Here is a 15,865-nt window from a genome sequence, read left to right on the forward strand (position 1 = left end):
GTATTACAACCCTTCAAATTAAACAAAAAAACCGTGAAAATAAGAGAAATCCAAAAAAATAATCAAAACAAAAGGTCCCAGCCAATCACAGCCTCTCCTGATGTCAACAAAACATTTGGACCAATCACAGGGCTTCCTCGGTCGTTGCCATGGTTACCAGCAGACGCCTTTCCTCTCAAAAAAATTTCTCGTATTTTATTACTAATTTCTTTTTCTCTTCGTGTGTTTATATGTTTTCTGGACCGTAATTTTAAAGTTTGTTGTTGTTGGAATGAAAGAATGTTTTGGAGAAAGAGGTGAAGGGAAGGTGATGATAATAATAATAGTAATAGTAGTAATATTGATGTTAGTAATAATAGTAGTAGTAGTAGTAGTATAGTAGTACAAATAATAATGGTAATACTACTTTTCCTACTAGCATTACTACTTCAACTACTGCTATTTCTACTACTACTACTACTACTACTACTACTTCTACTACTTACTACTTCTACAACTACTACTACTACTACTACTACTACTACTACTACTACTACTACTACTACTACTACTACAACAATCCAATACAAACTTATTTCTCACTCATTTCCTCTTTCCTCTTTCTCCTTCATTTCCTCTTCCCTTCCCTCTTTTCTTTTCCCTCCCCATACAAGGCTACACAATGACATAAGGATATTACAAAAGGGCCAGACAGACGGACGGCCTACACACGGCAGCTCCTGAAGACGGGTGATTCACTTAACTGCCTTCCCGTCCAAACATACATCTAACCTCCATTCAAGGCTTTCCATTGTGTTCGCCTCCACCACACACGCCTCGGTTTGTTCCGCTCATCCACCACTCTGTTCCTGAACCAGTTTTCGCCTTGTCGACACCTGTGCAGAAGGACAAACATCTGGATCTGCAAGTCCCTTGTGCTCCCTGTCTTACTTTATGGTTGTGAGACATGACACTGAAGAGTGACTTGGAGAGGCGGATTGATGCCATTGGTAATAAATGTCTACGCAGGATCATGGGATATCGCTGGAATGACTTTGTGTCAAGTCGGCAACTACTCCGTGAGCCAACTCCGACTATACAGGCCCGAGCCACGCTGTCCAGAAGCCGACCCTGCTCATCGGAGACAACCCTGAGTGGAGGAGGCCAAGGGGACGCCCACGGAGTACGTGGATTGAGCAAGACGATAGATCCTGCCAGGAGGTACTTGGGATGGGAAAGGGGTCTGCATGGAGACTCGCCCGAAGGGACTCCCAGGGCTTGGAGTTGTATAGGGTGGGCGAGGGGACGCGCCCCCCGGCGTATGCCCCCACTGACTGATTGATTATAAAAAAGGCAAGAAATGGCTCGCGAAGAGGCTGGCGGATGAGCTGAACAACCTGGGCAGATGTGTGGTGAGGCAAACACAACTAAAATCTTTAAATGGAGGTTACATGCATTTGTGTGTTCCTCCCGCCCTCCCTTCTATTCCCCCTTCCCTCCCCCTTCTCCCCCCAATCCTTACCCAGCGAGGGGCTCTTGTGCCAGTAGCCGTCCCGCACTTCGAGGTAGTCGCTGGTGCACCCGTCGCTCTTGAAGATGTCCATGGAGGTCACATTCAGCACGATCCTCTCCCCGTGCGTGGCCGTGATGCGCCACTCACACTTCTCCCCGCCGGGTGGGGGCGACGCGTTCAGGTACGACGGGGAGCTGAACACCGCCGAGCTCTCCTGGTAGGTCCGCCCGCACTCTGGGAAGGAAAGTGGGGAGGTTAGGAGGGGGAGAAGATACGGGGAGGTGGGGTAAAGAGGTGTAGGGGTGGGGAGGTGAGGGAGAGAAAAGGTGGGAGGTAAGAAAATGAGGGGAAGTTGGAAGAGGTGGAGAGAAAAGGAGATGGGGAGGTTAGGGAAGTTGGGGTGATAAAAGGGGTGTTTGTAGGTGGGGAGTGTAGGAAAAGGATACATATGGGGAGATTAGGGGAGGAATAAGGTGGGGAATGGTGGTTAGGAATAAGGAGGGGAGGGGAAGAAAGAGATGGGGAGATAAAAAGGGAGATGTGAGGAGGTAGGGAGGGAAGGGTGGGGAGGTGATTGGGTGGAGAGTGCTTGAAGGGAGGGGGAGGGGGAGGGGAGGAAGGAGAGAGAGAGAGAGAGAGAGAGAGAGAGAGAGAGAGAGAGAGAGAGAGAGAGAGAGAGAGAGAGAGAGAGAGAGAGAGAGAGAGAGAGAGAGAGAGAGAGAGGAAAAAACTTACGACTTAACCACTTAAAGAAAATTGGGTTAACAAGAGTGAATAAGAAGTAAACAAACCTGAGGAAGAGGAGGAAGAAGAAGACTAAGAAGAAGAATAAAAAAAGAAGAAGAGGAAGAAGATGAAGAACAAGAACAAGAAGATTAGGAGAAAGAGAAAGAAGAAGATGAAGGCGACGAGGAACTAAAAGAAGAAGAAGAAGAAGATGAAGAACAAGAACAAGAAGATTAGGAGGAAAAGAAAGAAAAAGAAGGGGAAGAGGAGGTAGAAGGAGAAAAAGAAGAAGAAGGGGAAGAGGAGGTAGAAGGAGAAAAAGAAGAAGAAGAAGAAGAAGAAGAAGAAGAAGAAATAGAAAAATATTAGGAGGAAAAGAAGGAGGAAGAAGAGGAAAAGGAGATAAAAGAAAGAGAAGAAGAAGAAGAAGAAGAAGAAGAAAAAGAATGAGACAAAAAAAAGGAAACAAAAAACAAATATAAAAGAGAAAAGGAAAGAACGAAATAAGAGAAAAAAAAGAAAGAGAAAGAAAGAAGAACGGAAGGAAGGAAATGCCCGAGTAATTAACCTCAAGGAGAGAGAGAAAAAAAGAAAAAAGAGAGAGAGAGAGGGAGAGGGGAGAAGAAATGTAAGAGAGAGGGAAAGAAGGGATTAAAGTTGGAACATTAGAGATAAAAATAAAAAGAGAGAGAGAGAGAGAGAGAGAGAGAGAGAGAGAGAGAGAGAGAGAGAGAGAGAGAGAGAGAGAGAGAGAGAGAGAGAGAGAGAGAGAGAGAGAGAGAGAGAGAGAGAGAGAGAGAGAGAGAGAGAGAGAGAGAGAGGAAGAGCCACTCAAACACACTCACACACTGACCTAAAAAAAAAGCAAATAATAATAAACGAGAAGAGGAAGAAGAAGAAGAAGAAGAAGAAGATTTTTAAATTATGAAAAACGGTAAAATTGAAAATATGAAAGAAAAAAAAAGGAAAGTAAATAAAAGAAGAAAAGAGAGAATAAATAAGTAAAAGGAGGAGGAGGAGGAGGAGGAGGAGGAGGGAAGATGAGAAGAAAGAGGAGATGAAGGAGAAGGAAAATTATTAGGTGGTGGAGGAGGAGGAGGGTGAGGAGGTGGAAGGAGGAGGAGGAGGAGGAGGAGGAGGAGGAGGTATTGAAGATAACGAGGGAGGAGGAGGAGGAAGAGGAGGAGGTCAAAAAGGAAGAGAAAGAAGAGGAGAAAAATTTAATGAAGAGAGGAAGAGAAATAATTGGAAAACAGGAGGAGGGCGAAGAGGAGGAGGAGGAAGAAGAAAAAGAAGAAGAAGAAGAAGAAGAAGAAGAAGAAGAAGAAGAAAGATTTGAGAAAGAAAAAATACGGGAAATGAGGAAGAAAGAGAGGAGGAGGAGGAGGAGGAAAGAATCAGATGACAAAAGAAGAAAATAAATGAAGTAATAAAGAAAAAAGGAAGACAATAAAAAGAAAACTCTCTCTCTCTCTCTCTCTCTCTCTCTCTCCCCCCTCACCCCTTTTTCAACCTACATTTCCCCTCACTTTTCTTCCCTCCCTTACCCTTTCTTCCCCTTACCTCCTCCTCCTCCTCCTCTCCCCTCAACCTCTCTCCTCCCCCCTATTCCCCTACTTTCCCTTTTCTCTCCCTCCCCTTCCTCCTTTCACACATTCTCTCTGTCTCCGTTATCTCATTCTCTCTCTTTTCTTCTCTTTTATCAATATTTTTTTTCCTACTCTCTCCTCCTCCTCCTTCCCATTGTGTCCCCTCTTCCATTCCCTCCCTTCCTACACCTTCCCTTCCTTCCCCTCGTTTCCCTCTATTTCCTTTCTCCCTCACTCTTTCTCTCTCCCTTTTTAAAACACTCCCTTTGTCCTCTCCCCTCAACCCTTTTTTCCTGCTTTCCCCTCCCCTTCTTCCTTTCCCCTTCCCCTTCCCCTTCCCCTCCAACTCATCTCTCTCCTTTTCTCTCACTCCCCTTTCCCCTTCTTTCCTTCCTCCCCCTCCTCCTCATTCCCCGGGTGCAAAGGACGCTTCGCCCCACAATATTTTGATAAGGGGGCGGAGTCATGTAGACACTGTCAAATGGAAAAGAGGATCTCAGATTTAGAGAGGGGTTTAACCGAGTGCCTTAAAGCGTTGAACCAACGTCCCCCTCTACCCGCTCTCACCCCCGCTGCTTCTTCCTCTTCTTCTTCTTCCTCTTCCTCTTCTTCTTTGCCTTCCTCCTCTTCTTCTCTTACTCTGACTGCCTCCACCTTCTTCATCTCCTCCTCCTCTCCTCCACCTCCCAGGGGTCCGGACGAGAGCCATGGCCCGCAAGGTGAGGTCTTCTTCTTCTTCTTCTTCTTCTTCTTCTTCTTCTTCTTGTGTTACCGCTTCCACTGCGTGCCCATCCATCTCCTTCTCGTCCCCCACGTCCTCCTCCTCCTCCTCCTCCCCCCCCTCCTCCTCCTCCTCCTCCTCCTCCTCCTCCTCTTCCTCCTCCTCCTCCTCTTCCTCCTTCTTCTTCTTCTTCTTCTTCTTCTTCTTCTTCTTCTTCTTCTTCTTCTTCTGCATCCACCTCCTCTGCCCGCTCATCCTCCTCGTCCACCTCGTCCTCCTCCTCCACTTCCTCCTCCTCCTCCTCCTCTGCTTCTTCTACGCCTTCTTCATCTTCTTTTTCCTCTAATTCTTCCTCCTCCTCCTCCTCCTCCTCCTCCTCCTCCTCCTCCTCCTCCTCCTCCTCCTTCCTCCTCATCCTCCATCATCATCATCCTTCTTCTTCTTCTCCTGCTTCTTCTTCCTCCTACTCATCCTACTCCTCCTCCTCCTCCCTCCTAGCTTGCAGGAGTAATCCGCCTCTTCAGGGAAAAGTCAAGCCACATCATTGTCTCCGGGATTCTTCCGAGAATCAACGCCTTCACAGGCTTCCACAGAAAGGCGTCGAACATCAACAACAGATTGAAGCACCTCTGCCAGGACGAGGAAGTTTCGTTCGCAAGTCAGTGGGATCATTTCTATGATATCCCCGACCTTTTCCGTCCTGACGGTCTTCACCTCAATGCGATTGGCTCAGCACGGCTTGGTAGGTTGCTGAACGAGGAGGTACTTTGTACTAAAAAACCTGAGCGCGGGAGGGCACCAAAGTATCGTAAACAACCAACCAGTAGGGACCGCTCATTACACACCAAGGCCCCCAACAGTGAACACAAGCAGACACCAGACTACTGTGCCGCGAAGCGTTGAAGTCAAGAAGGACATTTCTGTCCTATACACCAACGCGCGGAGCTTAATACCCAAACGGGATGAGTTACTTGCCTATGTTGACGTAGAAAGTCCGGACGTGATTGCCATCACCGAAACGTGGGCCACCTCTGACCACCTAATGACCGAATTCTCAATTCCGGGATACGAGAGCTTCTACAAAAACAGACTTCACAAGAAAGGAGGAGGTGTTATATGTTACGTCAAGAACAAATACCCTGCCGTGGAAATAACCAAAGAAGACTCAGAGAAATATGACACTGTATATGTTGAACTGGAGACTAGCAAGCACAACAAAATAACGATTGGAACCGTTTACAGACCTCCAAAGCAACAAGCAGCGGACGACGAAGCGCTGTACGAGGAAATTCACACCATAACACAAAACAAACAGTCAGTCATTATCGGGGACTTTAACTGTTCCAACATTGACTGGACCACGATGATTGGAGATCGGGATGGTAACAGATTGCTCGAAATGTTAGAGGACAATTTTCTTACTCAGATTGTTACCCAACCGACGAGGGAAAATAACTTATTAGACCTAGTACTCGTGAGTGATTCAGATCTCACACGTGAATGTCAAGTCGGCGAAAAACTGGATGGCTGCGACCATCACCTAATTCGCCTAAAAATCAGAACAGACCATGAACTCACCGAAAACATGTCCAAGATTCCAGACTACAAAAAAGCCAATTTTAACTTCGCTCGTGAGCTGCTAACCCAGACAACTTGGGAACCCATGAACCTCACTCCGGTGGACGGCGCGTGGAATGGCTGTAAGAACAAACTCCTGGAGGTAGAGAGAACGACTGTTCCATGAAGACAAGGAGAACAAATAATGCCACAAGCACACCATGGATGACTACCCAAGTTCGACGGGCGATTAATTTGAAGAAGAGAAAATACAACTTGCTAAAGGAAAACAGTACTGACGAGGCACGCGAACAGTACCATCAAAGCCTCAGAGCTTGCAGAACACTCATTCGCCAGAGTAAACGCGACTATGAAAAGCAAATTGCACGCGAAGCCAAGTCCAACCCGAAAATGTTCTTCACGTATATAAGAACCAAAAGAAGACAAAAGCAATATCGGTCCCCTAAAAGATGAAAGTGACGTACTAACACAGGACAGTAGACAAATGGTCGAAATCCTAAACAGGAACTTCGCGTCTGTGTTCACGGTCGAGAATACCCAGTCCGTACCCGAGAGCCCTTCCCACCGATGGGAATCACTCCTAGAAATTGGTACAATCGACGAACGGGATGTGAAAAGTACCTAGACAAACTCGAGACAAACAAGTCTACCGGACCCGACGACTTGTCACCCAGGCTGCTCAAGGAACTCAAGCAGCAAATCCTCGCCACTCACCGCCATCTACAATCTGTCACTACAACAAAACAAAGTCCCGAAAGACTGGAAAAGCGAACGTAACACCGATCTACAAAAGGAGACAAAAGTGTGGCCCTAAACTACAGACCAATCAGCTTGACCTCAGTGGCGGGAAAAATCCTCGAGAAGATCATCAGAGACAAACTCGTTAGGTTCCTTGAAGACAACAACATCATTTCCGATGCTCAGCACGGTTTCAGGAACAAGCGCTCATGCTTAACCAATTTATTGGACTTCTTCCAAGGTATCTATGAAAACTGGGATAATCATATCCCCAGTGATGTTATATATCTGGACTTTCAGAAAGCCTTTGACAAAGTGCCACATGAAAGACTCCTCAAGAAACTTAAGTCGGCGGGATTAGGCGACGATCTGACAGCGTGGATCAAAGACTGGCTCACTGAAAGAAAACAACGAGTTGTACTCAACGGACAGGCCTCCGAGTGGCTCCCGGTCACAAGTGGAGTGCCACAGGGTCAGTGCTGGGACCCATACTTTTCATCATATATATCAACGACCTAGAACTAGGATTAAAATCCAATCTTTCAAAATTTGCCGACGACACAAAGGTGGGTGGGAAGGCCCTCACGACGGCAGACTGCGAAATTATCCAGAGAGACCTGGACCAGATCACTCGTTGGTCAGAAAAATGGCAGATGTCCTTCAACACTACCAAATGTAAAGTAATGCATATCGGATCCAGAAACAGCAACCACATATACCACATGGGTGGCGAACCACTACATGTTGTGCAAGAGGAAAGAGACCTCGGGGTCACCATCAGCAGTGACTTGAAACAAACAAAACACTGCAAGTCCGCCTGTAAGAAAGCCAATTCAATGCTTGGGTTCATATCGAGGAACTTCGAATACAAGACGCCGGGAGTTATGTTATCCTTGTATAATTCGCTGGTAAGGCCCCACCTGGAATACGCCGTGCAGTTCTGGTCTCCTAATTACAGGAAGGACATTGAATTACTTGAGAGAGTACAGCGCCGCGCCACGAAGATGATACCATCACTGAGGACGAAACCCTATGAAGAACGACTCGAGCGACTCAACCTCTTCACGTTGGAAAAGAGACGACTGCGGGGAGACATGATACAAGTCTTTAAGTACCTGAACAAGCTCAGCAACGTTGATCACTCCAAACTCTTCACGCTACAAACTAACCTGAGAACAAGAAACAACGGAAAAACAATTCAAGCAAAGCGATGCAATACCGACATCGGCAGGAGTTATTTCTCGAATAACGTTGTTCGCCACTGGAACAGCCTTCCTGCAGAAGTGGTTAGCGCAGAGACCATCAACTCCTTTAAGAAACGCATTGATCGCCACTTTGCTGCAACGGGAGTGAACTGAACGTTCCCAAGAGTAGGTACAAAAGTGCTTTAATCCTTCCCTGCAAGTCACTCCTATGGCAAACGGATTGATTAAATCACTGAACGCAGGCAGCCTAGTAATGAGCCAACAGGCTTTCTGCTGCCTGCTAGTCCATGTTTCCATGTTTCCTCTTTCCTCATTTTCCTTCCTTCCTTTTCTCCTTTCTCCCCCTGCACTTTCCCTTTCCCCCTCTCTTCCTGAACCTCTTCCCTCCCTACTCCCCTCCCATTCCCCCTTCCCCACACTCACGCGGACACTTGTAGAGGAGGTTGGTCTGTGCGATGTCCCCCTCCGACAGACGGATGCGCTGACCGATCTCCGGCAGCGTCTCCTGGTGGGGCTCAGGGCGCGGCCGTATGGTGTCCAAGTACGTGGCCTGAAGGGGAAACGAAGGGGTGAGGGGAGGGGAGGGGAAGGGAGGGTGAGGAAAGTAGGTTAGATTAGGTAAGAAGGGAAGGAAAAGGTTAAGGAAGAGAGGGGGGAAAGGGAAAGTGTAGGGGGAGAAAGGAGGGAAAGGGGAGAGGAAGGGAAGGGGAGAGGAAAGAGGGGAAGGTGAGAGAAAGGTAAAGGTAAAGGAAGGGAGGGGAAGGGAAGGGAAATGAGGAGGAGGGGGAGGAAGGAAAGAGGGGGTGAAAGGAAGGGAAGAGGTCGAGGGGGAATGAGTAAGAACGATAAGGGAAAATAAGAGGGGAAAAGTGAAAGGGGAAAAAAATTAGGATGAGAAAAGGGGAAGGAGGGAGGAGGGAGGAAAAGGTAATGGGGTAATGGGGTATTGTGAGGGGAAAGGAAGGGGAGGGTAGGTTAGGATAGATAGAGTGAGGGGAAGAAAGGGGATAAAATGGGTGAAGGGAGAGAGTAAGGGAAGGAAGGAAGAGGTGAGGAAAAGGGCGGGGAAAGAGTTGAAGACGAGTGAGGGGAAGGGAGAAAGGTGGGGAATGAGTGAAGGGAGAGAGAGGTCAGTTAGTAAGGGGAATGAAAGAGGAAAAGAGTAAGGGGAAAGGAGTGTAGGGGTGAGGCAAAGGGGAAGTGAGTGAAGGAAAGTGAGGGGAAGGATGAAGGGAAGGGAGGAAAGAGAGGATGGGAAGGGAGGGGAAAAAATTGAGGAGTAGGGAAGACATGTTTTGAGAGAAGGGAAGGGGAGAGGAAGGGAAGGGGAGGGGAGGGGAAAGGAGGGGAAAGAAGAGAGAAAAAGTCGAAAACACGAGGGAGAAAAAAGCATATTGAGGTAAACAAGAACGAGGAGGAGGAGGAGGAGGAGAAAGAGAGAGAGAGAGAGAGAGAGAGAGAGAGAGAGAGAGAGAGAGAGAGAGAGAGAGAGAGAGAGAGAGAGAGAGAGAGAGAGAGAGAGAGAGAGAGAGAGAGAGAGAGAGAGCAACTAGAATATATTTTAACACAAGACAGTTTCGGAAAATTTTCGAGGATTAAAAAAAATAAGTCGGAACAATTTTTAGAGAGAGAAAATTAACGAGAACTCTCTCTCTCTCTCTCTCTCTCTCTCTCTCTCTCTCTCTCTCTCTCAGTCATCCATCTATTACTTTTCCTTCCTTCTCTCTTTTTTCTCCTTCGTTTTCTTGTTGTTCCTCATTCCCTTTCTTCCTTCCTTCCTTCTTTCTTACATCACTTCTCTCTCTTCCCTTATCTTTCTTACCTTCTTTCTTTCTTTCTCTGTATCTTCCCATTCTTTCCTCTTCCTCCCTCACTTAGTTAAAACTCGGTTATTTTATTACTACAACCACTACTACTATTACTACTAATCTCACCCTCGCAAAAGTGGCCCTCGCGTAGTGCATGATGGAGTTGAAGTCGTAGCGAAGACCCAGAGAGTTCACCTCCTCCGCTGTCAGCTTGTTGAAGTTGTAATCTTGGCCTGGAAAAGAAGGAGAGGGGGGTAAGTGAGGGGACTGAGGGGGGGAAGAAGGGAGGGGGGAAGGAGGAGGGAGGAGGATTAGGGGAAAGGATGGGGAAGAATGGGGAGTGAGGGAAAACAAGAGAAAGGGAAAGAAGAGAGTAGGATGAGAGATGGAAGAGGGGAAGTGAGAGGGAAGAAGGGGGAGGAGAGGGAAATTAAGGAGGGAGGAGTGGGAAAGAAGGGGGGGTGAGGGAAAACAAGAGAAGGGGAAAGAAGAGAGTAGGATGAGAGATGGAAGAGGGGAAGTGAGGGGAAAGAGGGGATGAGGAGGGAATGAAGGGGGAGGAGGAGGGGAAAGAAGGGGTGAGGGAGAACAAGGGGAAGAGGGACGGGGAAAGAAAGAATGAGCGAAAGAAGCGGGGAAATGACGGGGATAGAAGGGGAGGAAAGAGGAAACGAGGGGAAGGGATGAAGAGAAACGAGGTAAGGGGATGGAAAGAAGGGAAAAGAGAGGGGAAAGTCGGAAGGGAAAGAGTGAGCGAAGGGAAAGGAAAGGAATAAGTGTGGGGGAAGAATGCAAGAAACAGGAAAGGAAGGTAAGGGGGGAGGGGAAAAGAGAAGGGGGAGGAAGGGGAAGAGGAGGGAAGGGGAGAGTAGAGGGGAAGGGAAGGAAAAGAGGGGAAGAGTGAGAGGAGGAGGAGGAGGAGGAGGAAGATAGGATGAGAGAGAGGGGGAAAAGGAAAAGAAAGGGAGAGAAAGAGGTAGGAGAAAGAAAGTGAGGGGAAGAAAATGGGAGAGGAAACAAGAAGACGAGGGGAAAAGATAAGGGGAAGAATGAAAGGGAGGGGGAGGGAAAACAAGGGGAGGAGAAAGGGAAAAGGAGAGGAAGGGAGGGGAAAGGAAAGGAGGAGGGAAAACGAAGGAGAAGAAGGGAAGGATGGAGAGAGAGAGGAGAGAGAGAGAGAGAGAGAGAGAGAGAGAGAGAGAGAGAGAGAGAAAGGTCATGGTGGGGGCAATTCTCTCTCTCTCTCTCTCTCTCTCTCTCTCTCTCTCTCTCTCTCTCTCTCTTAACATTCCTTGCTATTGTGTGGGCAGTGAGGGAAGGAGTTGAAGGAGGAGGAGGAGGAGAAGGAGGAGGAGGAGGAGGAGGTGGAGGAAAGCAAGGTTGAAAAAGAAAGGTAAGCTGAGAGAGAGAGAGAGAGAGGAGGAAACGGCCTGCACCTTTCTCTCTCTCTCTCTCTCTCTCTCTCTCATCAAAGTGTGTTTATTTGCGAGCCAAACAAAAGGGGTATTGTGTGTGTGTGTGTGTGTGTGTGTGTGTGTGTGTGTGTGTGTGTGTGTGTGTGTGTGTGGTGTGTGTGTGTGTGTGTGTGTGTGTGTGTGTGTGTGTGCAAAGTAATTCTCCTCCTTTTCCTCCTTTCCTTCTTTTTGTTCTTCTTCTTCTTCTTCTTCTTCTTCAATTCCCTTTTTATTTATTTATTTATCTTCTTCCTTTTCTGTCTCCCTTTCTTTTCTTCTTCTTTTCTTCCTCCTCCTCCTCCACTCTTCCTTACGCAATATTTCTTACACCTCCTCCTCCTCCTCCTCCCCTTCACTTTTATTCCTCTTAGTCTGATAACTCCTCCTCCTCCTCCTTCTCCTCATCTTTCATCCTAACGTGATTTTTCCTCCTCTTCCCTCCTCCTCCGCCTCCTCCTTCTTCCCCTAATTACCTCATCTTGCTCTCATTAACTCCTCTCCCCTCCCCTCCTCCTCCTCCTCTTCCTCCATAACGGAAGAGGGATTTTTTCTTTCATTTAAGCCGAAATTAGTTGCCTATTCTTCATGCTTCCTCCTCTTCCTCCTCTTCTTCTTCCTCTTCTTCCTCCTCTTTCTCCCATATCGTCTTCAAGCTCTTCCTTTCTTCCATATTTTATTGTTTTTATTTTATTTCCTTCTTTCCTTTCTCCCTCCTTTTCTTCTCCCTTTTCTTTCCTTTCCCTTCATTCGTTTCTTCCTCTTCTTTTTTACTTTATCTATCTTTATTTATCTTTATTTGTTTTATTTGTCTTTATTTTATCTTTATTTGTCTTTATTTATCTTTATTTGTTTTTAGTTATCTTTATTTATCTTTAGTTGTCTTTACTTATCTTTATTTATCTTTATTTTATCTTTACTTATCTTTATTTTATCTTTACTTATCTTTATTTTATCTTTATTTATCTTTATTTTATCTTTACTTATCTTTATTTGTCTTTATTTATCTTTATTTTATCTTTATTTGTCTTTATTTATCTTTATTTTATCTTTATTTATCTTTATTTTATCTTTACTTATCTTTATTTGTCTTTATTTATCTTTATTTTATCTTTATTTATCTTTATTTTATTTTTATTTGTCTTTATTTGTCTTTATTTATCTTTATTTTATCTTTACTTATCTTTAATTGTCTTTATTTTATCTTTATTTGTCTTTATTTGTTTTCATTTGTCTTTATTTACCTTTATTAGTCTTTATTTATCTATATTTGTCTTTATTTATCTATATTTGTCTTTATTTATCTATATTTGTCTTTATTTATCTTTATTTTATCTTTACTTATCTTTAATTGTCTTTATTTTATCTTTATTTGTCTTTATTTGTTTTCATTTGTCTTTATTTACCTTTATTAGTCTTTATTTATCTATATTTGTCTTTATTTATCTATATTTGTCTTTATTTATCTATATTTGTCTTTATTTATCTATATTTGTCTTTATTTATCTATATTTGTCTTTATTTATCTATATTTGTCTTTATTTATCTATATTTGTCTTTATTTATCTATATTTGTCTTTATTTATCTATATTTGTCTTTATTTATCTATATTTGTCTTTATTTTTTTTATCTTTACTTATCTTTATCTGTCTTTATTTATCTTTATCTTTATTTGTCTTTATATTATCTTTATCTTTATTTATCTTTTTTATCTTTATTCATCTTTATTTGTCTTTATTTACCTTTATTTGTCTTTATTTATCTATATTTGTCTTTATTTCTCTATATCTTTTTATTTTATCTTCATTTATCTATATTTACTTTATATTATTTCTTCTTTACTGTACTTTATTGTTTTTCTTATTTCATTATTTTTTTCCTCCCCTTTTTCCTTTCTCCTTTCTTCTTCCTTCCTTCCTTTCTCTTCCTTCTTTACTTCCCCTCTTCTTCATTTCTCTCTATCCTCCTTTCTTTTTCCCTTTCTTTTTTCCTCACTTCTTTCTTCTTTCTTTCTCTTTCTTCCTTCCTTCCTTCGTCCTTCCCCTCCAATTCCTAGTTAATATCCTCTTCTTTTCTTCCCTCATTCCTAATCAGCTTTTCTCCTCCTCCTCCTCCTCCTCCTCCTCCTCCTCTTCCTCCTTCAGTTATAATTAATCTTCTTCCGCTTTCGTGATTAATTGTTTCGTTAGTTTCTCTCTCTCTCTCTCTCTCTCTTCCATAGTTTTTTCCAATAATTGAGAAACCTATGAGAGAGAGAGAGAGAGAGAGAGAGAGAGAGAGAGAGAGAGAGAGAGAGAGAGAGAGAGAGAGAGAGAGAGAGAGAGAGAGAGAGAGAGAGAGAGAGAGAGAGAGAGAGAGATTCAATAGATCCTTCTCAATCACAATATTTTAAGAGGCCTATGAAATCCTGTTTGTTTAGGCCTGTGTGTGTGTGTGTGTGTGTGTGTGTGTGTGTGTGTGTGTGCATTGTTCTAGACCCCTACAGACACGCACACACGTACACACATAAATAAGAGCAGGAGGAGGAGGAGGAGGAGGAGGAGGAGAAGCAGGAGGAGGAGGAGGAGGAGGAGGAGAAGCAGGAGGAGGAGGAGGAAACATGAAGAGGAGTAAGGACAGTAAGTAGGGTTAAAGAAGAAGAAGAAGAAGAAGAAGAAGAAGAAGAAGAAGAAGAAGAAGAAAAGGAAAATTTGGCAGTAACACACACACACACACACACACACACACACACACACACACACACACACACACACACACACACACACACAATGGCCTTACTTTTTTTTATCTTCTCTTTCTGTTTGACAATTATTGATGAGAGGAAGAGAAAGGAAAGGGAAGGGAAGGGAAGGGAATGGAAGAGGAGGGAAAGAGAAAGGAACAGATGAAGGAAGAAAGAGAAGGATAGAGAAGAAAGGAGAGACAATGTTGGAGGAAATGAGAAAGGAAGGAAGGAAGGAAGGATAGGAAGGATAGGAATAAATATGTAGAGAAATAGATTACTAGTGCTCTCTCTCTCTCTCTCTCTCTCTCCCGAAATACAAACATCATTCTAGTTTATTGAGAGGAAGGAAGGAAGGAAGGAAGGGAGGAAGGGAGGGAAGGGAGGGAGAGAAAGGAAGATAATAGCTGTGATAATAGGGCGTTTAATTCTCTCTCTGTCTGACATCTGACACTTCGTTCTCATGCGAAGAATCCCCGTGAGAGAGAGAGAGAGAGAGAGAGAGAGAGAGAGAGAGAGAGAGAGAGAGAGAGAGAGAGAGAGAGAGAGAGAGAGAGAGAGAGAGAGAGAGAGAGAGAACTTGTATTTTCCTTTTTTCCTACCTATATTTTCCTTTTTTTCTTTTTCCTCTTTCCCTCCTCTCCCTTGCCTTCTTTTTACTCTTCCTTTCTTCTCCTCTTTCTGATTAACTTTCTTCCTCTTTTCCTTTCAGTCTAAATTTTTCTTTCTTTTCCTTCCTCTTCTCCTCCTCTTCCTCCTTTCTTCTAATTTATTTTTATTCCATTCTTCCTTCTTCTTCATTCGTTCTTTTCCTTTCTCCCTTTCCTCTTTCTTCTCCCTTCTTCTCATTCTTATTCTTTTCTCCATTCTTCCTCCACCTCCCTCTTTCGCGTCATTTCCTTCCATCTTATCTCTTATTTCCCTCCTTCCTTCTCTCTCCCTCTTTCTTCTCATCCCTCTCCTCCTCCTCCTCCTCCTCCTCCTTTCTTCTATGCATCGCCATCAGTTTAAATTTGAAGGACAAAAAGAAAAGAAAAAAAAGAGAATTTGAAATGACAGGCTATTACGGAGGAAAAAGATACCCCCCTCCCCCCTTCTCTCTCTCTCTCTCTCTCTCAGGTAAGGAGAAGAGAGAGAGAGAGAGAGAGAGAGAGAGAGAGAGAGAGAGAGAGAGAGAGAGAGAGAGAGAGAGAGAGAGAGAGAGAGAGAGAGAGAGAGGGAAGGAATGAGGGAAAAAAGGAAGAGAAAGTAAGAATGAAGGAAGGAAGAAAGGAAGGAAGGAAGGAAAAAGAGGAAGAAAGGAAGGAAAGAGAAGAGGAAAGAAGAGAAGGAAAAAAGGAAGAAAATAAATAAATGAAGGAAGAGATAAAAGACAGGAAGGAAGGAAAACTGTGTGTGTGTGTGTGTGTGTGTGTGTGTGTGTGTGTGTGTGTGTGTGTGTGTGTGTGTGTGTGTGTGTGCACCGCAGTCTGTGTTTCTCTCCCGCATATTGAAATGTAAGACCTCCTCCTCCTCCTCCTCCTCCTCTTCTTCTTGTACATGGGAATCCCTTATGTTCTGAGGGGAAATACGAAGACTCCTCTTCCTCCTCTTCCTCCTCTTCTTCCTCCTCGTTTCCCCTCGCAGGAGAGAAACGAGAGGAGGAGGAGGAGGAGAAGGAGGAGGAGGAGGAGGAGGAGGAGAAGGAGGAGGAGGAGAAGGAGGAGGAGAAGGAGGAGGAGGAGGAGGAGGAGGAGGAGGAGTGGCGCCAGGCTGGAGCCAGTATATCTTGGCGCCAAAGGAGGAGGAGGAAGAGGAGGAGGAAGAGGAGAAGGAGGAGGAGGAGACTAGAGGA

The 15,865-nt window shown here is 44.6% G+C and overlaps 1 protein-coding gene across 2 annotated transcripts in view; it reads right to left on the minus strand.

Annotated features, from left to right (window-relative positions):
• Window positions 1–15,865, minus strand: part of LOC126986194 (tolloid-like protein 2) — a 95,217-nt gene that overhangs the window by 20,387 nt on the left and 58,965 nt on the right. For both annotated transcript variants that reach the window (XR_007739391.1, XM_050842146.1), the window contains exons 5-7: window positions 9,984–10,090; window positions 8,473–8,599; window positions 1,502–1,726 (exon numbers count right to left, since the gene is read on the minus strand). Coding sequence is in view for 1 of the 2 variants with exons in the window: in XM_050842146.1 (XP_050698103.1) it covers window positions 1,502–1,726; window positions 8,473–8,599; window positions 9,984–10,090 (459 nt within the window). In the remaining variant the exon portion in view is untranslated. The remainder of the gene's footprint in view (window positions 1–1,501; window positions 1,727–8,472; window positions 8,600–9,983; window positions 10,091–15,865) is intronic.

The sequence above is a fragment of the Eriocheir sinensis genome, chromosome 61 (genome assembly GCF_024679095.1).
Source record: "Eriocheir sinensis breed Jianghai 21 chromosome 61, ASM2467909v1, whole genome shotgun sequence".
Classification (NCBI taxonomy): domain Eukaryota; kingdom Metazoa; phylum Arthropoda; class Malacostraca; order Decapoda; family Varunidae; genus Eriocheir; species Eriocheir sinensis.